This window comes from Sciurus vulgaris (genome assembly GCF_902686455.1).
Source record: "Sciurus vulgaris genome assembly, chromosome: 6".
NCBI lineage: Eukaryota > Metazoa > Chordata > Mammalia > Rodentia > Sciuridae > Sciurus > Sciurus vulgaris.
The window spans coordinates 62,697,035-62,718,261 of NC_136466.1; the positions used below are offsets into that span (position 1 = coordinate 62,697,035).

A 21,227-nucleotide genomic window follows, 5' to 3' on the forward strand; every position below is an offset into this window, starting at 1 on the left:
AATTTGAATTTCGGATGAACAAATAATTTTTTAGTATAGGTATGTCCAAAATTTAGTATGTCACACATAACATACAATATAGTATAGATATACATGTATTAAATACATGGTTTACTGTGCACCTGGAGCTGGCATTTGAGTGAGTGTCCTGTGTTTTCTTGCAAGCCTGCTGGGTCACTGACAGCAGCACTTACTTTCCTCTCCCAGGCCCTGCAATGTCCTTGGGTAAGTTCACGCCAAAAACAAGACTCCTTGGCCCAGAGTCCCACCACAAGGCCCACCGGACTCTCTCCTCTTACCTCCAGGATGGCCACCTCCTGCCGGTTACGCAGGATCCTGAAGGCAAATGGGTGTCTGGGCCCAAAGCCTGGGGCCACCTCACAGCCGCGGAGGGCGATTGCATTCACGTGGGTCCGCAGGTCCATACGGTCCTTGTGGAAATACAGTGTGTTGCATTTGAGGCGGCACCACCGTTCCTTCCAGCCCTGGTTCACCAGCACGTGCAGATAACCTGGGAGGAGGAGACAGAGGTGGCTTGACGTCCCCACGACCCAGTCTTGGACAAACCCCAGGTGCGGGGTGCAAATTGGGTGCATGGGCCACTGCCCAGGACACTTGCACTTGCTGGAAAGGAGGTCTCTGCGTTCTTTCGGATCAGCTCACTTGCCTGGTCTACCATCCTAGGCATCCTCTTCTCTGAGTTTCAGTTTCCTATCTGTGAAATGGGCACTGATAATCCCATTCAGACATCACTGCATAGCCTTGGGATCACACTAAGTGTGGTGAAAAGGGCAGGAACTGCTCCATATGTTGTATAAAAGACAGCTTTCCCTCTTGCCTCTCCTCCCTTCCCCAAATCCAGAATTTACCCAAAGGTGGAAAATAACGGATGGTGCTGACACCTAGTGTCAGAGTGTGGGAACAAAACCAGCTGGCCAAGGGAAAGAATTATAAAATTGACATCAAGGCCCAGACTGCTACACAGTCCACAGGTGGGGTTAGAATTCCCTCTTAACCAATAGATTAAAATTTATTATTATTTTACCATAACAAGATGGACTCACTGATTACAAAATCCTTTTTTTTTTCTTTTTTTACAAAATATTTCTTTATAGTCATATTTTCTCATACTATTTTTTTTTCTTTAGGGGCAGAAGAATATTACTGCATATCCAAAATAGCTTATTTTCTTTTTGTTGTTCCAGAGATCAAACCCAGGATCTCATGCATGCTGGGCAAGGGCTCTGCCTTGAGCTACTCCCACCCAGCCCCTCAAAATAGATAATTTTCTATTGGATTTCAGGATATGGAATGCTGCATTTATATGAAAACAATGTTTTCCCTCCTAAAGTCCTTTTCCCTCACACAGAATGCATTTATTTTGAAAAGTACTTAAATATTTTTAATCTAACTCTCTTTATGAGACTGGTTTGCAACTTTACATACCTTGTGTGTTATATGCTATGAAACGTTACTCCCCTCTCATTATAGAGGAGGAAGCTGAGAAACTGAGGCCCCAAGATGGGCAGCAATGTGGGCTAAGATCACAGGGAGTACAGAAATATGGGGGTCAGCTGACCTTTCCTTTCAGTGAGTGTCAGGGCCTCACAGGAACCAGGTGATGGCAGGTTGTGGATACTGATGAAGTGGGGTTTAACTGTGCAGAAGGCTGGAATTCTCTCTCCTGCCCTGGGAGAGATGAGGCAGGGAAGGTCTCCTGGCTTCAGCCTGGGTGCCTGAAGGCCCCTGCTCTCCGCATCCGTACTCACCACAGCATGGGACCTCCTCCTCTGCAGAGGAGGTCTGCAGGTCCTCAGCCGACGCTTTTTTCTTGGAGAAGCTGATGATGCGGGTGATCTTGCGGCCTGCAGCTCTGCTCACAGAGCCCTTCAGCTCTGCCAGGCTGCTCTTCTTCCCTTTGCCTGTTGCAGCAGAGATGGGTCAGGGGAGAAGGAGCCCCGTGTCCCAGTTCCATCCATCCCTGGCTTCCCAGTAGCCCTTTCAGCCTGCACACAGGGACTAGCATGCAGTTCCAGGTATGACAGTCCAAGTCATTTAACCCAGGTCTTCAGGACTGGCTCTGCCACTGTGTACCCACAGCTAAGGCCCCTCCCAGCTCTGGCAGCAGTCTTCAGCCTGACCTGGCGGAGGCTCCTACCATGCTCACAGGTCTCCCGGCGGCTGAGGGTGGAAGCGTTGTCACCCATGCCTAGGCTGTCAGAGTCTGAGGTCTGTTTTTCTTGGGACAGCCTCTGAGGAGGGACACAGACAGCCTCACATCAGAGGGGACACTCAGAAGTGTTCTTTTATCACTTCAGTCTTCCCCCACCCCCCCCCCCCCCCACACACACACAATAATTAGTTAACAAACACTGTAATGTACCTGATACACTGTGCCAGGTATGGGGAGGACAACCACGACTTACTCATGTCGAGCCTTGTTTTATAGTCTATCAGGGATGAGGTGATTAGTCATCACACATTGACAGCAGTGTCCTAAGAATTCGCACTGTATCTGGCAGGTGACAGGAGCTGGGAGTGAATGTAAGTGGTATGCTAATGTAATCCAGTGGTATTGTGGGGATGGACAAGAAGGGTGAGACTGAATGCAAAAGAGCCTATGGAGAGCACATCATTCCTGCTCTAGATGAGACTCCAGAAGGGGATGAGCCAACATGACAGTAGGGATGACAGAAAAAGGGATGAGCTAGCAGACATCTCAGATTAGTTGAGACAGGACCTGGTGACCAACAGGAGTCCAATATGATCCTAGCTTTGATGAGACAATGATAAGGACACACACACACACGTTAACTTCATTGGTAGCCAACCTTATTTTTACTCATATCAACTCCACACCAATCATACATTCTTTGATTTAGTTATACAAGGTGAAGGCAGTCTGGGAGGTAGAGCAGAGTAGTTAGACAGACCTTGGAAGAAATTATGACCCTGTTCTCATTTATTAGCTGTGCAAATGTGGGAAAATCCTTTCATATTCCCTGGGTTGGTTTTCTCACCTTCAGAAGGCAGCTGTGAGGCCCCAGGAAGCTGCCCACGTGAGGCTATGAGGTCAGCAGGTGGTATCATTTCTAACACCTGCACGAGGTGCTGTCCTCTTGCTTCAAGAAGCTAAACCATGCCAGCCAGGCTTGGGACAGGGTTGAAATGATACCCACTCATGTGGAGCAGAATTACAGAGCTGAGGTCCCTACTGAGGGTCCCCCAAATCAGGTCAGGGTGCTTTGTGATAAGCCCAGTCCTAGGAAGCAGGGAGGACAGGAGAGGTCATGGGCTCTCCTGTTTCCATAGGGGTGGAAAAATAGCAACTGCCAGAAATGGGGTAGCACTGTTCAAATTGCCTCTACAAATTGTGAAACAGAGGCTGTGGCTCTATTTGTTCTGCAGTGGTGTACAGACAGCAAGCTTTTCATCAAGGCAGAGAGCAAATACCAAGCAATGCCTCGAGCACTTTGGGATTAACTCAGAGATGATGACATTTCAACCCCACTAACACCACATCCTCAGCCCCATTCCCACCCCAAATACCACCCTAAGCATGTTACCCTCCCCCAGTGAGCTGGGCTTCAGGAAAACTCGACTACACAAGCTCACCTCCATACATCCTGTGACCTGCAGCACAACATGCACCCACAAGTGCGTGCTCTCTCTCTCTCTCTGCCTCTCACAATCAACATTGCTTTCCTTTAGACTCCTCTACTGACAAAGACTAAGTGAGGGCAGGGTTGAACTTCTCCGCCAGCATTCACTACACATCAGAGACCTGGCCCTTCATAACTGTCACCTGATCCCACACTGGTGCTTCTGCTGTCCCCTCCCTTGACCCTCCCCACCCCCGCTTCAGTAACATCTTGCTTATGCTTTAAGGCTCACCATAAGCACCATCTTCCCTACTCCTCCTGTTCCTCCAGCCAGTCCCCCTCTCTGTCACTGTTCAGGACCACTCTAGGCTGACAAATCCCCTGCTTTCTGAATTCCATGTGTCCGTCTGCACTAGCTTGCTCCCTCTGTTTGGAATGCCTTTCTCTTCCCCTTTCTTGCTAACTTTTTATCCTCATCTGAACAGTGACTTCCTCGGGGAAGCTTCCTGTACCTCTGAGACAGGAGCAGGCCCCCATCACACACTCCCAGGGAACCTGGTACCTTCCTTCCTAGCACTTCCATGGCTTGGCATTTGTAAGTCTTTGTGATTACTTGACTCATGGCTGCTTGTTCACTGCCTGTAAGTGCTGTGAGAGCAGGGGTGGTACCTGTTTTTCTCAGCACTGCATTATAGGGTCCCCACAGTGCCTGGTATGGGCAGATCCGTATCAACTACTTGTCTGGTGGATGCTCGGGATACTTCACTGAAATGGCAGAGTCCTCCAGACTGTCTGACTTTAAACCCTAGTTCTCTCTCTCTCTTCCTTCCTTCCTTCCTTTCCTTTTCCTTTTCCTTTCCCTTTCCTTCCCTTCCCTTTTCCTTCCTTCCTTCCTTCCTTCCTTCCTTCCTTCCTTCCTTCCTTCCTTCCTTCCTTCCTTCCTTCCTTCCTTCCTTCCTTCCCCTTCCTTCCTTCCCTCCTTCCCTCCCTCGCTCCCTTCCTCTTTCCTTCTTTCCTTCTCTGTACTGAGGATTGAATCCAGGGCCACTCTGACCATTGAGCTATATACTCCACCCTGCCTTTCTATAAATTTTCGAGACAGTCTCATTAAGTTTCTGAGGCTGGCCTCAAACTTATGATTCTCCTGCCTCAGACTCCTGAGCTGCAGGGATTACAGGTGTGCACCGCTAAACCCAGCTTCTGTTTCTTATTTACTATGTGATGTTGGATAAATCTCTCCATGCCACAGTTTTCTCATCTGAAAACGTACCTACTCCAAAAGTTGTTACAGAAATTATATTAGTTAATACATATAAAACACTTGAAACAATGTTGCACACCCAGTTATAGTCTATAAATACTAGCCTTTGTTACATTCTTTAGGGCCCATGTATGTGGAGCTTAAATCTTCCCATAGGCTACAATGTCCTTAAGGGAATGATCTGGGTCTGAGTCCCTTTGTTACCTACAGTACCTGGCAAAGGGTAGGCACTGGTACATATCTGCCCAAGCCCTGACCAACTGACCAATGACCACTTCACCCATGTTCCAAGCAGGCATCTTTCTTTTCTGGTGGATATATTCCAACTTATTTTTCATGGTATAGTTCAGATGTGACCTCCTCCTGTCTAGACAGGGTGAGCTGTACCCTCCTGTGCTCCTACTACACCTTGGACATAGACATTTATTTGTGCATTCATCAGCTCAGTAGACATTTATTGAGCACCTACTGCTGGGCATGCATTGCTTGTATGACACCATCAGCAGGGACCTGGCTTCACCACCAGCCTGTGATTTCCACTTGCATGAGGTCCATGCTGAATGCCTGCTGCGTTCTGACCAGGAGGAGCTTAGTAGAGACAGACGTACCTTGTCCAGGTCCAGCTTGCACAGGAGCACTGGGGATCTGGGGGCCTCCAAACCCTCAGCTCCCCCAATTGGCTTGCTGACCTCACGGATGATCTGTGGAGAGGACACACAGCTGGGAGCAGATGGGCAGGGAAGCTCTGGAGGTAAAAGGATGACTGGGGTTTGTGAGTCAGGGCTGTCAGCAGATGGGTAGACACAGACACCTGCATGAGCATGGGATACGTCAGGGTCGGAAAAGGCTTCCTCTTGTATCTGTCCCTTGGACTAAAAGGATACAGGGCTGGGCACTAAGAGGCTTGGTTTCTAGATCTGACTTCACTGCTCATTAGTTTTGTGTCTTGAAAAAGCTGTTTATGCCAGGCACGATGGTGTGTACCTGTAATATCAGTCACTTGCGAGGCTGAGGCAGGAGAATGGCAAGTTCAAAGCCAGCCTCAGCAACTTGGTGAGGCCTTGAGCAACTTAGCGAGACCCTGTCTCAAAATAAAACATGAAAAGGGGCTGGGGAAGTGGCTCAGTGGTTAAGTCTCCTGAGTTCAATCCGTGGTACCAAAAGAAAAGAAAAGAAAAAGAAAAAAAACTCTGGGCCTCTATCTCCACATCTGTAACATGACAACACTGGTCCTCTGCTGGGGTTGCAGACAGTGAGACTGTGGATGTGAGGGGTGATGTGAACCAGAAAGTCTCGAGAGGCAAGGGTCTGCTTTGGTGACCATGGGGGGCAGCTGGGGTCATCATCTCCATGTCAGTGATGCAGAGACAGACTCACTCAGTCACTCACTCAAGGCCTCAGCAATGAGCATGCAGATCGCAACATAATGACAGCCACCATTTAATGCTAACCCATCAGGCATTTTGTCCCCACAGTAACCAGTGATCCCCAAGATGCAGGTTAGGACGATGAGGCTGAAGAGGTGAAGCCACCTGTTAGGTAGCAGCTGAGTCAGAAACCAAAAGCAAGCAGTATGAGCCAGTCTTGTCAGCAGAGTATTCTGGGGAAGAGCTATTATTATTTTCTGAAATTTATGTTCCGGATCAGATATCGAGGCAGGCAGGCCTCTCTCTCTCTCTTTGCAATGTGGGGGATAGAACTCAGGGATTCTCTCCCACTGGGTTGCATCCCCAGCTCTTTCTATTTCTTTCTATTTCAGGGTCTCACTGTGTTGCCCAGACTAGCTTGAAACTTGCCGAGGCTCACTTCTATCTGTGATCCTCCTGCCTCAACCTCTCAAGGATTAGGGCTGACAGGAGTCTTGTAACTTGGTGCCTGGGGCTCCTTCTTCTGACCCACCTGCTCTTTGGAGGCAGGGATTCCCCATCAGGCAGTTTCTCTCCCTTCCTTCCCCTCCCGAGACTAAAGCAGTTAGGAGAAACACCGAACATTCCATGCGAGAGCTGGTTATCACAGGAAGGAAGGGAGGGAGGAGGGTTTCATTGTTCCAGCAGGGAGATCAGAGGAGGAAAGAGAAAAGTGTCAGAGTGAAGTAGAGGCCTGTGCAGGGAGAGGTCTGCTGGAGAGGACTGGGCGTGGGGTATCACCATCATGGCAGCAATCACTGACAGTTGCTGGACACTTGCTGCCTGGCAGGCACTGTGTCAATGCTCTCCAGAATTTTCACAGGAACTATTCTACAGACAAGGAAACCGAGGCACAGGGAGGCAAAATTATTTGTATAAGATCACACAGCCAGTGAATGCTGCTTAGGTCTGGGACTTAAGGCACGTCTGTGTGCCACCAAAGTCTTCCTAAGTTGCAGGTTAGGATGATGAGGCTTAAGAGGTGAAGCCTCATCACTATGTCACTGTGTCTATATGCCTTTGGAGTAGATCTACTTCTTTGACTCAAATTATGGCACCAACCCCTTGTCAGTGAGACCTTTGGCAAGTTGTAAGTTCTCTGTGCCTCAGTCTCTTTATTTGTAAATTGGGAACAATAACAGTCCCATTGTGGAGGGTGAGGCTCTCAGCACAAGGCATGGCACAAAAAAGTGCTCAATATGTGGTGACTCTCATTGTTCTGTGTGGCCACAAAGATGCAGAAGTGGGGCCACACGTGCTGGTTACAAGGATGAATATTTCTGCCTAAAACATGCAAGAGTTCTTCCTTCCTTCCTTCCTTCTGACTGAACCCAGGGGTGCTTAAGTACTGAGTCCCATCCCCAGCCTCCTCCCCAACTTTTTATATTTTATTTAGAGACAGGGTCTCGCTAAATTGCTTAGGGCCTCACTAAGTTGCTGAACCTGGCTTTGAACTTGAAACCCTCTTGTCTAAGCCCCAGAGCCCCTGGGGTTACAGGGGTGTGTCACCACTCCTGGCCCTTTTCATTTTCTTGTTTAAGGGCTAGCTTGTCTAACGATAAAGTTGGCTTCCTTCATAGATTCTAAGCTCCCCATTCCAGGAGGTACATGATTGCAGACCAGAGAAGCTCATAGCAGGGATGTTAGAGGACTCAGATAACTAGAGGGAACTGGGGTCTCCACATGAGGTCTCTCTCTTACAGATATCCAAGACCCATTTCCATACATGAGTCCCAGCTATGTGCAGGGAACCTGGGCTCAGGCTTTGATCCCTTCTATCCTGAGCAAGGCTTGGTTCTTCCAGGGATAGAATTCAGCTCCACCAATGGCATTCTGGGGAAGAGAGGAAGGAAAGAAGGGTGGGAAGGCAGGACTGGGAGTGGGCCACACGTACCTTCAGCCATTCCTCAGCCTGCTCCCGGCTCTGCAGTGCCAGCACCAAGACCTCGGTGGCCCCCTGGGTGAAGCGCAGCTCATGCCTCTTGTGCCGGCTGTCCTTGGGCACATAGGTGACGCTGCAGGCATCCAGCGCCAACCTCAGATGTGGCTGCCGGTCCTTGGAGCTTTTATAACACTGGACAAGGAGAGAAGGGGTCAGAGCCTTCTGTAGTGGAGGGTAGAGCAGGGAGACACCCTCACGCAAAGGCTTGGGGCACCCAAAGTCTCCAGGGAAACTTGACCTACCCCACAAAGACCTCCCCACCCAGCCCAACTGTGGGTACTGCGCAAGGACTCGGAGATGCCAGGGGTGTCCTTGGGCGGCTTCAGGCACAACTGCCTAGTAAGAAGAGGCAGATTGTAGCACAATACCAGGAAGATCAGTTGGGTCTAAAGAAGCAGAGAAGATATGGGCTGGCTTGGGAGGAAGCTACAAGAAAGGGTTGTATGGCAGGAATTCGGAAAAGGGAATTCTCACAGAGGTGGAGGGCTGGCCTTGGAAGGTCAGTAGTTTCTGATTCTGACTCCTCCATTCTTATCATGAGGCCAGCATTACCTTGCTGGGAGAAACTGACAACGATGTCACAGAGAAGGAAAACCATAGGCTAATTACTCTTATGACAGCGGCAAAAGCCCTCAACAAAAGATGAGCGAATGGAATCTAGACACAGAAAAGGAGACCACATCAGGACCAAGGCAGCTTTTTCTAGGAACGCAAGCATGGTTTAACATTCAAAAATCAACCACAAAATTCATCAAATAAACAGAAAAAAGGAGAAAAATCACACATCTCAGTAGTCAGAAAAAGGCATTTGATAAAATTCAGCACCCATTTGTGATATAAACTCTTAGCAAACCAAAACAGAAGGAAGGGGATCTTCCTTAATACGGTAATAAGGAACATTTACAAAAGCCTGCAGGAAAAACAATCGTCAGCCTTAATGGTGAATTATCAGCGCTTCCTCTAGGGATCTGGATGGCCAGGCCTGGATGTCACCACTCTACTTACACTGTGCTGGAGGTCCTGGCCGCTGCTGGGCGTCCAGAACAGAGAAGGCATGGGGAGTGGAAATAGGTCGCCCTGACCCTTGCATTGGTGCTGGCTTGGGATGAGTTTTCACTGCCTCAGGGTTGTAAGGGACTTGTTTCACATGTGTCTTGTCAGCAGAGTATTTTAGGAAGGAGTTATTATTTTTTCTGAAATTTATGCTCATCTTCCCATTTTGGAATTAAAGGTATGTTTTCTTCTATAGTGGTGTTATATACTAACAAGTGCTACAGAAGATCAATTTTATGGGACAAGGGTGTGGAAATCAGGGTGGAAACAGTGGTCATCTCTTGGTCTATGGGATCATGGGTATTTTTTTTTTTTTTAATTACTTTTCATTATGTTTTTCTTTAATTTTATAAATAAGCACATTAGCTTGCACAATGAAAAACAACAAATAATGTTTTAAAGTGATAAAAAAAAGTTCTCTGACAAAACAAAACAAAAACCTTGAGGAGCTTACAGCAGGTCTTTAAGGTATGTGAGTGTGAGTGTGTGTGTGTGTGTGTGTGTGTGTGTGTGAATTTTGCTTGTGTGTGGTTGTCAGGAAGAGCCCTGGGCTTTGAGCTGTGTGCAAGGCCAGGCCAATAGTCCCGAGGCACAAACATGTGAGTCTGCCTGAGGCCACTCACCAAGAGCTGGTCCTCCTTGATGATGGTCAGCTGCTTGGCCCACTGCCCGAAGCGCTTTTTCCGTAGCAGGAAGGCACATATCCTGCAGTCCCTCACCAGGTGCATAGAGGCCTCCTCGGAGGGCCACTGGTGCCTGGGCTGCGGCCCCTTCCCTTCTTCCTCCTCCTCATCGTAGGACTCGTAGGAGCTGCTCATGGCATCCGAGTCATTGTCTATACGCACCACAGGAAAGGACCCATCATTGTGCTGTCCCAGGGAAGCCCCCTGCTCACCCCTCTGCAGGTACAATGCCCTGACACCCTGAGACCACAGAGGGGACACAGGGCATGGTGTTGGTGAGGACTAGAGACCTCCCTCATGCAGGACACTGTGTTTTGAATTTACCACTTGCTTTGTGATCTTGGTGACTTTACTTAGGGAGCCTCAGTGTCCTCTTTTGTATGGGATCTCCATAAATAACAGTAGTAACTCAGCCGGCCTCTTGAACACCAAGGCATGGAGAATGTTCAGCCAAAACATTGTCATAACCCCATCACTTCTGCAGCCCTTGTCTCAAGTGACCCTCACACCAAATCCCCATCACAGATAAGGAAACTAGTCTCCCCTCAGATCAGTTATCAAGTCAGGGCAGAGGCAGGATTCCAGGATCCAGACTCCTATTCCAGGGGCCTTTCCACTGAACCCTGGGGTCTTAGGGCTTTGGGGATCTGTGGTGACCATGGTCTGGGTGTTGGGTCAGGCATATGAATGCCAGGGGCTGGCTCTTTGTGAGGGCGGAGCTGGTATGAACTTACAGGAGTTCTTCAGCTCGCCGTTCATCCTGGCTGCAGGGTAGCTGCTGTCTGCATCCTCATAGTAGCCGTCCACAATCGAGTGGGCTGGGCTGCAGCCATCTGTGGGGTCGTCAGGAAGAGCTGAGCATGGAGAAACATGGACAGACCCAGGTGCAGAGCCAGGGGCAGGGCTGGAAAGGCCCTGGATACCTTGCCCATTGTCAGGGGACAGAGTGGAGCTCAGGGCAGTCCTAGACTGGGTGTAGGGACTTGTCTCTGCATCTTATCTACTCTGGTTCTCAACATACCCTGAGTGCCCTTCTCCCAAGGAGCTGCCCTGCTGGGCCTGGTCACACCTCCAGGCCTATGTTTGTACTATTCCCTGTGCCCTCTTCTGCCAGAAAACTCCTACACATCCATCAAGACCCAGTTCCAAGATCTTTCCTCTGACCTTCCCAGTTGTATCTCTTCAGTGACAAAGGGCATCAGGTGTGTGTGTGAGAGAGCATTTTGGTCGCCAATCTGGTCGTGTACTGCAGGGAGTGGTGTACCAGCTGTGGGGCTCAGATCCTCCTCCCTATTCTGCAAACTCCTCCTCTTCTGCCCTTAGACTTGCCACTCACTTCCTAAGATGTCTGCCCCCTTGTCTTGGAAAGGCGATTTTCCTTCTAAACTTCAGGAACTACGAAGGAAGAACTGGACCACAGAGCTAATAATAATGTACATACACATGCCTGCCACAGCTATTGGAGCTGAATTGTCACTGCACATTCTCCTTTGGGGCTGGGAGGTGGTACGGAGCAGTGCAGTGGTGAGCGGGCACCTCCAACTGTTGTGCATCAGAATCACCTAGGGGTTGTTTTCCAATGCAGATTCCTAGGCTGCATTCCTAGAGATTGGGATTCCCTGGAGTGAGTTGGGCAGAGGAATCTACACTGAAAAAAATTATTTGATAGGAAATTTCTGAATATACATAAAATAGAAAATGTATCAAACTAATGAATTGGAACAAATTTATTCAACAAATTTATTTTTTAAAAATACGAAAGGTCATTTTGATATAGATAGTCCCTAGGGCCCAGCTGGAAGTTCAGTTGGTGACAGGTGTGTGATTTGGGCTTTGTCAGCGTTGAGCTCCAATCCTGTCTCTCCCATCTCCTGTGTGAGCTTGGACAGAGTACAGCTTCCTGCATTCTGATCCTTCACCCAGGAAGTGAACAGCTCCCACCATGGATTAGTGATCTCATGCACAAAAGCTCCGAGCCACAGAGCTTGGCACACATATGGTACCAACAAATGCCAGCTATCACTATCATTGCCTTTTTTGATTCTCAGTGCAGGGAGGTAGGTTAGGCCCCATTTTACGGATGAGGAAACAAGCCACACGTGATTGGTTTGCTAGAGACAGAGCTTGGGTCAGAACTGAGGTTGCCAGCTCAGTGATGGAAGCATACTCTCTCCTCCAGGAGGTCTTCCTCAGCCCAGTCCAACTCACTCCACACCACACTGCTCTTCAGAGCTCTGCTCTGGGTTCCCAGCCCCTCCTGTCCATCTGTTTCCTGAGGACAGCAGCACTGAAGTTCCCTGTGACTGGGACTCTCAGGTCTATCTCCCAAGAGGGACTCTGGGCTGCCTTTCTCAGCAGGCATTCTGAGGCCTCAGATGGTAGCCACACACCAGTGAGGTGAACTGGGGGTGTAGGGCCAGGGCAACGGGGGCGGGGGAGGGGAGGTGTGTGAAAGGGACAGGGCGAAGCATGGCAACACCTGGCGGGCTGCATGCTGTGTGCCAGAGGAAGGATACTCCCTGACGGGCTTGGCACAAGATCCCTGGACAAGGTCCCGGCTCTTCCTGAGGCCCTCCCTTCCCTCCTGCCCTAGGATCCCAGCTACTCCCAGGAGGGTGCTTCTGTGCCCTGTCTGAAAGGGAAGTGAATTCTCTGGGAAGATGCAGGAGCCTCATCCAGCTGAGGGGCTTGACCTGGGATTGGGGCCCAGCAGCACCTCTTCCCCCTCTTCCTCCCCTGCCCTGGCATAGATGAGATAGGAAATGTTGTCTGTTTTACACCCAAACAGCTGCTTGCAGTGACATGGAACTTGGGATAATCAAGGCTGAAGAGGGCAACAGATCATCTGGTACAGCCCTACCACAGTAAAAAGGTACGAAATTACCCAAATGTTTATAATTGATAGGTATACGCAACATAGTACAGATCTGTGGAACATCATTCAGAAAAGAATGAAATTCTGATCTGTGCTCCAACACTGATGAACCTTGGAAACATTATAAGTGAAAGAAGTCAGACAGAAAAAGTCACATGGCATGTGAGTCCATTTATACGACATGTTCAGAATAGGGAAATCCAAGCTGGCAGAAAGAAGATTGGAGGTCAGCAGGGGCTGGTTGGAGGGTACGGAGAACTGACTGACTGGTGAACAGCAGTTTCCTTTGGGATGATGAAAATGTTTGGGAACTAACAGTGATGGCTGTATGACACTAAATGTGCCAAATGCCACTGGTTGGACATTTAAAAAATGGTGAAAGTGGTCAACCCCTTATGTCTTTTACCACAGTAAAAAATAAAATTCCCCATGGCAAAAAGGTCAAGCAGTATAAAAGAATATGAATGGAAGAGTGTGTTCCCTTTGTTCAGGTTTTTTTTTTTTTTTCTTTTCGAGACAGGGTCCAGCTATGTTGCCTAGGTCAGCCCTGAACTCCCAGGCTCAAGTGATCCTCCTGCCTCAGCCTCCTGAGTAGCTGGGATCAGGGTGCACACCACCATGCCCAGCTGAAAGAAGAAGCATATTTCTCAAATCACACATCACATTCATTCAGTGCTAGGGTTGGAACCCAGGCCTCAAGCATGATAGACAAGTGCTGTATCACTCAGTTATACCCCAAGCCCCACTCCCCTGATTTCTGTTCATTTCACTCAGGAAAATCCCATTACTATTTCTTACATATCTAGAAAAATTGTTAGGATGAATGTACGAATATGTGTTCAAAAAAAAAACCCAACTAGAATCATGTTATATGCAGTATTTTGTGTTTGATTTTCTTAAATGACTATATCTTAGAATTTGTTTCTGATCAGCACAGGCTTGTTTGAACATTCCAGTGCTTCTGGATGACAGGGAGCATCACACTAACATTGTCATATACAAATTCAGCTTCACTTGCTGGGTCATCTAAAACCATAAAATGGTTCCTTGTATACAGTTAAGTCCCTGTATTCAAGAAAGTGATAGCATCTGATCCTCAAAGGAACAGCCACCTGTTAATTCACTGCAGGGAAACCATGGAAGATCAAGGACTCTTCTTTGTGATAAATTTAAATGATTTTCAAAGTTAATTTATTCCAGTGCCCTCTATATAATTTTAAAGAGCATACCTGCAGTAAAAATATGTACATGGAATATCTTTAAAAGTATTCATTATAAATTATATGTGCAATAAACTATTTCAAGTACATGCTTATTAGAGTATAAATGCTGTATTCATATAGATTTTGAAAAAATGTGCTGAATTAAATATCAATATAGCTTCTAAGATTTCTGCCAACATCATTTTATGAATGTCTGGGCTGTGCACATTAGAGACCTCTGGTAAGACCATGTGTCCTATCTTTTTTTTTTTTCTCTCTTTCTCTCTCTCTTCTTTTTTCCAGTGCTGGGAAGTGAACCCAGGCCTTGCACATGCCAGATAAGCACTCTACCACTGAGCAACACCCACCACATACCCTATTTTACCTGCTGTTGGCTTGATAACCTAACCCATGGGTAAGATGTGATTCTACTGAAATGCAAATTATGTCACTCCCTCACCCCCAGATGGGAGCAGTTGGATTAGCAGCAGTTTCAGTGCTCAGCACAGGTTGGTTTATGTTACCTCCTTCCTAGAGCATCCATGTGAGTATATTTTTGTTTCTGGGGTAGAGGAACAGAGGTCCAGAGAGGAGAAATGGGTGGTCCAAGGCCACACAGAACTGAGACTAAGCCAAGTCCTTGGCCCCTGGGCTGTGCCCATCAGTCCACCAAGATTGGCACTGCAGAGGCCAGAAGCTCAGAGCGACCCCTCCTTAAGAAGTGGTGACCTGGCTGGGCAGGTACCAGGCCTGGCACTCCAGCTCCTGCAGGACATGGACTCACTTAGAATTGGCTTCTCAGGAAGGAGAAGCCCAAACCCCCTAAGGGACCAGAACTTACTGTGGGAGCTGATGTACTCAGGGGACTTGCCCGGTCCCAGAGGAAGGGCCTCCTCATAGTAGTCCTCAGGGGGAGGCTTGTTGGGCAGTGGTGGAGGCAGGTCCTCTGCCTGCGTGGGGACAAGAAGGTGTGTAAGACCAGATGGCTGGAGAGTAGACCGGAGGGGAGCAGCAGAGCAGGAGGGAGCAAGGTTGGTGGAGTAAGAGATGGTAGCTCCTACGAAGGGGTGGACCCTGAATGGGAAGGCAGCCATCATTTAAATAAAGTCGCAGAGCTTCCAAAACGTAAGAGTGTATTTGTCCTGTGTTTCTTACCCCAAGTTTTTAAGCATTAGAGCTTCTCTATAATGGCTGAAAGTTTTGTGGACTGCCAAACCATGGTAGTTTGACTGTCAATTGAGCACATGCAGAATTACAAAAAACTACCATGAGTTCCCCAAGCCTCTGCCACCACATCCACGTAAGAGGAGCAGTAGGACACATAAGCACGAGGCCTATTATTTAGTGAACAGTTTAGGCTTTGGGCCAGGGGAACCTCAACTTTATAGCTAAGTTCTGCCACTTACTAGTTGTGGGACATCAGACATATCACTTGACCTCTCTGAACCTCAGTTTCCTTTTCTGTAAAATGGGGGATAGCTGTTGCACCAAGCTCACTGAGTTGCTGTGAGCATGTGAAGTACATATTAAGTTGTCAACAATTGGTACCACTGATGATGGCAATGTTAATCCATTATTGAGTTGACAGACACTGCTTGTATCTAATTCTGTGATAATAACCCCCAAGGTTGGGAACCCTAAATCTGGTCCAATCTTTCATCATCCTTGTGGGTAAAATCAGGCTCTGAGAAGGGAAATGATTCGCCCAAGGTCACACAGCAGACTGGTGGGGAGGGCAAGGCCCCCAACTCCTGGTCCAAAGCATTTCCCAGCACCTCTATATGCAATCTGAGGTAGTGGTGGTGATGTGCTTCAGGCCTAAGGGGACAGACCAGCTCACCACATTCTCCCTGCTCAGCAGGACCACGGTGCACATGCATGGGGCCATCAGAATGCTCATTTGTGTTATTTCTGCCCTTAACCACCACCTGGGTGAGAGAACAGGGTCCTGCACACAAGGAAGTCCCAAGTGTGGTGGGAGAGCTTCCCTCACCTTCTCTAGAGGGGCACAGGGCTTGAAGGTGTGGAACCTATGGCTCACATTTCTCAGAGATGGGCTCTTGGCTGGCTCAGGGCTGGTTCCTTTGCTGGGCTCCCCATCATCCTCTGGCATGTCCCGAAGGTCACTCAGGTCACAGTCTACAGACAATCAGGGTATTGGTCAAGAGAAAACCAAAGATTAGCCTGACACAGAGGGGAAGAGGGTTGGATTTGGGGTTTGGAGGCTTCTGAGTGAGGTTGGGCTCTACCACCAGCTTCATCAGTAACCTGGTCACCCCACCCCCTGCCTCGTGGGTCTTCCAGGGCTATCAGGAGTACCAAATCACATAATGTTTGAGATTTCTGATGGTTGTGTCATAAAGACCCAGTGTTCTTCCTAGGCCTGTCAGTCCCAAGAGCTCCTGCCTAGACTACAGATTTCTCCCTGTGGTGAGCAGTGCTCTCTGACCCCGGATGGATTGGGTTGGCACACAGCCTCCTACACACTGGCTTGGCTGCTCCCAGGCCAGGCAGTCTTCTGCTGAAGCTCTCATTTTCTGCCAAGATGCTGAACTGCTCAGCCAGGTTTCCAGGTGGACCCTGCTGACAGAGGCCTTGGTGGGAAGATAACCCCTTCTGTACTGGACTCTGACTTATATTTTTGTTCCTACTGTTCCTCAAATCTCAGGAACATTTCCATAACTGCAAGTTCCAACTACATTTTCAGAGCTGACAGAGCCCAGAGAACCCAAAGTGACTCCATGATGCCATGTCAGAGCCAGGCCCAGCTGCCTGGGAGAGATGGTGTCAAAGCTGAGGTCAGGAGAAGCACTTACCAAATTCTTCGAAGAGGGACTCCACGAAGCTGGGCCCCGAGTGGAGGTCGGCAGTGTTCACATACAGGTAGGAGACTTCCTTAGCTGGAAGGGAGGGGGACACGCTGGCAGTGAGGCAGGAGGGAGGAGTTTGCCCACCCTGCATGGACTTCATTCCACAGGGACACAGCACTCCCGTGGCAAAGCACGTTCCCATCCTGTCATTGCACTGTTTTCACATTTTGTTTTCATTTTTACTCTGTCACTGAGGATCTGTCTCCAAGTAAAAGGATACCCAGAAGCCTACTGTTATGGGGCTGCTCTGGGGATAGTCAGGGGACAGGGGTTCAGTGAGCATAATGGGAAAAGCACTGCCCCTTTCTTCCTCCCAAGGGTCCTGTGAAGGCAGCAGAGGACATCAACTCTGTTTTTTGGGAAGCAAGGCTTGGAGTCACTCAGTGCAACTTCCCACAGCATCCGTCAGGCTCCCTGAGGTTGGTGAGACACATGGCACCATCAACTGACTTGGAGTGTGGAGGGAAGGCTGGAGCGGGTGGGAGGAGTGAAGGGCAGACACATGGGCTTGGGGCCACAAGCAAAGATGCGGGGACCTGTGCAGCTCAGGAGGATGATGCGTGCAGGAATGTAAGCCTGTGCAGGAGGGTGTGACGTGCACGTGACTGTGTGCCGGGGGTCTGCCTGGTGTAGGTCAGAGCACGTATTTTTGTGGATGTGTGTGTGCTGTGTGCACGTGTGGTGCACGTTAGCATGTGTTGTGTGCCAGGTGTGGTGCATTAGAGTACACTGTGTGAGTATGTTGTGTGAGTCACGTGAGAGTGTGCTGTGTGTCCTGTGTGGTGGGTATGTGAATGCAATGTGTTCTTGGTATGAATCCGTGGAGGGCCGGGGCTGGAGGAGGACAAAGTACAGGACCGAGGTGGAAGAACAGCGTCTAAGTGGGTGAGGACATTAGACCAGAGCGTGACATACACAGAACCTGCTGTGCTATGAGCTTCGATGTCCCCTTGCACAGGCCCTGGGGAGTTACTGAAGGTTTTCGAGGAAGGTCAAGGGTGGTACTGCTGTCTGTATAAGAGAGGGCCCTCCGGGCTCACCTGGGAGGGGCTGCAGGCTCTGCAGGATGGAGGCCACGGCCATCTTTTTCTCCAGGGTGCTGTCACTGAGGTATTCGTGGTCCAGGAGGCTGAGCAGCCCAGTGAGCTCCGGGAGCAGCTGCTCCAGCACTGGGGAAGGAAAAAGGCCGGGGGCCAGTCAGGGTTCTGCATTCAGGATTTGGCCCTCCCCACCCATTGAAGCCAGGGTGGCAGGGGCCAGAGAGCAGGGCCTGGGGCAATGGGGAGAGGCAGGGCCCTCACACAGCTGTTCCAGTGCTGGCCACCCGCCTCCCTTTGGGGGGCCCTGCTTATTAGCCCTGTGGCCTTCCTCTGGGTCTCCTCACACTGCCTCAGACCTCACATGACCCTGACTGGAGGACCGTACCTCCCTGGGCTCACCCTGGCCACTCTGAACCCAGGGAGCCCTGGGCAGAGGCACCCAGGCCTCCCTTTGTCCCAGTCTGTTCTCTGCTTTGAGGGTCCAGCAGGGCTCAGTCAGGGCTCAGGCCAGAGCCCCTGGCCATCCAGGATACAGGCAGGAAGGGAGCCTTCCTGTCCCATCAGTTCATATGCTTCAATCTCTGGAACCTTCTGTTTCCGGTGCCTTGGCCAGAGCCAAACTAAACATTAACCCTTCCTACCCCATGCCCAAAGCTAGCATTGCCATTCTTCCCATTCTCACACCAGCGCTTCTCAAACCTGAGTATGTGTGGGAACTACCTGGGGATCCTGCCAAAATGCAAACTCCCATTCAGGAGGTCTGGAGTGGGAACTGGGAGTCAGCGTTTCCAAGTTCCCGGGTCTGTGGCCAAACTGAGTTGCAAGATCCTAGAGCACAGAGTCCTTTAAAGACTAGAGCATACCAAGACCATGATGTCATTGATGTCTCCCTGTCCCAAACAGTGACTTGGGACTTGGTTGGTATTAAGGCCAAAGACCAGCTTCATCACAGTGGTAGCATTGTCCTGCTTTGTGTCTTACCAAGCACTTGTGCGTGATGATGAAAGCTAACATGCATTGAACAATGCTAAGACCTTTATGCTTATTGTACCTTTTAAATCTGGTATCAAGTATTTTCTTGTCTCCATCATATGGAGGATTACACTGAGGCCTGAGCCTCATGATTGCACAGCTACTACTTTCTGGTCGGACTACTTTCTTCACTCTAGTATCTTCACCATGGAACTATATTGCCTTGCAGTATTTTACACGAGTTTTGAGGTAGGTCTCAGGTTCACCCTTACATTTTTAGATGAAGAAACTAAGTCTGAGAGAAGGTGAGTAACTACCTTGAAGTCACAGAAGCAAGGTGAAAGGCCAGGACTTCCACTCTGGCCATGATTCCTAGCTCCACGCGATTTTCTCCACCCTGAATCCCCTGAGGAAGCAGGAGACTCCGATATGAACCCGTGGGGTCTGGAACATGTACAAGAGGCTGTCACATCCTGCCTAAGAAAACTAGCCTTGGAGTCAGAGTGCCAAGTTCAAATACGAAGCTGCATTATTCCTCAGCTCTGGAACTATGACAAGTTACTAAGCCTGCCAGTGGCTGAGTTTTCTCTGTGAGGGGAAGCTAACAACAGCACCTGCTTCATCAGGTGGCTGTGAGAATTTCTTCCATCAAGCATGTCCATGCCTGGGCCAGCTCAGAGCAGAGGCTCACCATGAGTCAGCTGCTCTTCCTGCCTCTGCGGGCTTCACCCTGCTGACCTGCACTGTGCAGGCCTCCGAGTGTCTGTCTCCCTCAGCAGGTGCTGAGGCTCCAGAAGGTGTGGGCTGGACTATGGTACCACTTCCTTAGTGGCGTCTGCTCAGCTTGGAAGCACTAGGTGTGTTTGACAAGAGAAGGGATGTACAGATGACCACGCTTGGATTTTCTTTTAAAAGGAAATTGTCTGTGGAGATAGTGATGGGAAAATGTGACATTGTTGTCTCTCTGCAGCAGTCCAGCTTCTCCTCAAACTTGAGGAACATAAGTTAAAGACTGGTGAGTCCAGCTCACCTCATGAGTGCTCCCCACTGCTGGGCACTGAGCTAGTGGCTTTCCAAGCCTCCTCCCGCCTCACCCCCATGCACTCTGTGAGTAGCTACTGGGATACACATTTTCCACGACATGCTGCCCAGGCTGAGGAGACCTAAGGGATGGTCCTCAGTTTCAAAGGGGTGGAGTCCAGCTGATTCCCAGGCTGTGGGACTCCTAGATGCGCTGAGTGGTACAGCTCCAGGGGGCGCTGCTGAACCCACAGCAGGGTGAAAGGAGCCTGGAGATCTGTTGCTCCCAGAGCCTGAGCCAGAGAAGCGAGGGTTCTGGATGGCTGGGCTCCTCCTCAGAGCAGGAATTCACTTAAAGTCATTTCAACCAAAGTTTAGTTGTTGGGAAGGAAATCTTTTCAGATAGAATCACAAACTTCTCTGACACACTTAGGGACACACCAAACATCAGTTAATGTAATTTGAAAACATTTACTGAATACTAAATATGTGCCAGGGGGGCCTCTTGAGGGTTAGGAAAAATAAACGAGATATTGTCCCAGTAGCCATCTTCTCTATTCAGTTCCTCTCTCTCTCTCTCTCTCTCTCTCACACACACACACACACACACACACACACACGCTGCGTGCACACTCACGTGTAATGACTCAAGGGGAAGTCCTGGTAAATGCAGTAAGGCAGGCACCAGGGGCAGCACACGCTGTCCAAGGCCTGCAGCCGTGGTTCTTATTTACAAGTCCCCAATGCTGTTCTGCTTTCCTGTGCCGAGGTCTGAGTTCAGGGTTGCTGGTCAATTTGGCTCACACCAAGCATTCTGAAACACTTTAGTGTCAGGATTCCTTTAAACTTTTAGACATTATGGAGGATCCCAAAGAACTTTTCTTTTCTGGGGGTTTTTATCTGCCAATGTTGACTGCATCAACAATTAAACCTGAGACATTCTAGAACCACGAGAGCACACTCTTGGATTGGTTTTCAGAGCTACCATGCTGTCCCCTGTCCCCTTTGGAAATCTCCACTGCACACTCACAGAGAATATGTGAGGAAGTCATGTGATATCTTAGTATTATATAAACGCAGTTTTGACCTTGTGGACCCCTTAAAAGCATGTTGGGGACCCCTCAGGTATCCTCTATCCCAAACCATACCTCAAGAACTGCTGTGCTCAATGAATGAGTCCAGATGCTCAGCTTATTGAGTTTCTTTCTGTTTTTGCATTATTGGGGATTGAACCAGGGGCACTTTACCATGGAGCCCTTTTTAATTTTGAAACAGGGTCTTGCTAAATTGCTCAGACTGGC

The 21,227-nt window shown here is 49.2% G+C and overlaps 1 protein-coding gene across 5 annotated transcripts in view; it reads right to left on the reverse strand.

The window, feature by feature from the left end:
• AFAP1L1 (actin filament associated protein 1 like 1) overlaps positions 1-21,227 on the reverse strand; it is a 62,856-nt gene that overhangs the window by 17,881 nt on the left and 23,748 nt on the right. For 2 of the 5 annotated variants that reach the window (XM_079145465.1, XM_079145464.1), the window contains exons 2-12: positions 17,935-18,063; positions 16,841-16,924; positions 16,066-16,163; positions 14,866-14,974; positions 10,682-10,780; positions 9,888-10,099; positions 8,164-8,343; positions 5,472-5,564; positions 2,159-2,252; positions 1,770-1,922; positions 300-511 (exon numbers count right to left, since the gene is read on the reverse strand). In XM_079145465.1, coding sequence (XP_079001591.1) covers positions 300-511; positions 1,770-1,922; positions 2,159-2,252; positions 5,472-5,564; positions 8,164-8,343; positions 9,888-10,099; positions 10,682-10,780; positions 14,866-14,974; positions 16,066-16,163; positions 16,841-16,924; positions 17,935-18,063 — 1,463 coding nt within the window. Of the gene's footprint in view, positions 1-299; positions 512-1,769; positions 1,923-2,158; positions 2,253-5,471; positions 5,565-8,163; positions 8,344-9,887; positions 10,100-10,681; positions 10,781-14,865; positions 14,975-16,017; positions 16,164-16,840; positions 16,925-17,934; positions 18,064-18,333; positions 20,439-21,227 lie in introns of those variants that run through there. The other 3 variants (XM_079145463.1, XM_079145462.1, XM_079145466.1) reach the window with 2 other exon arrangements.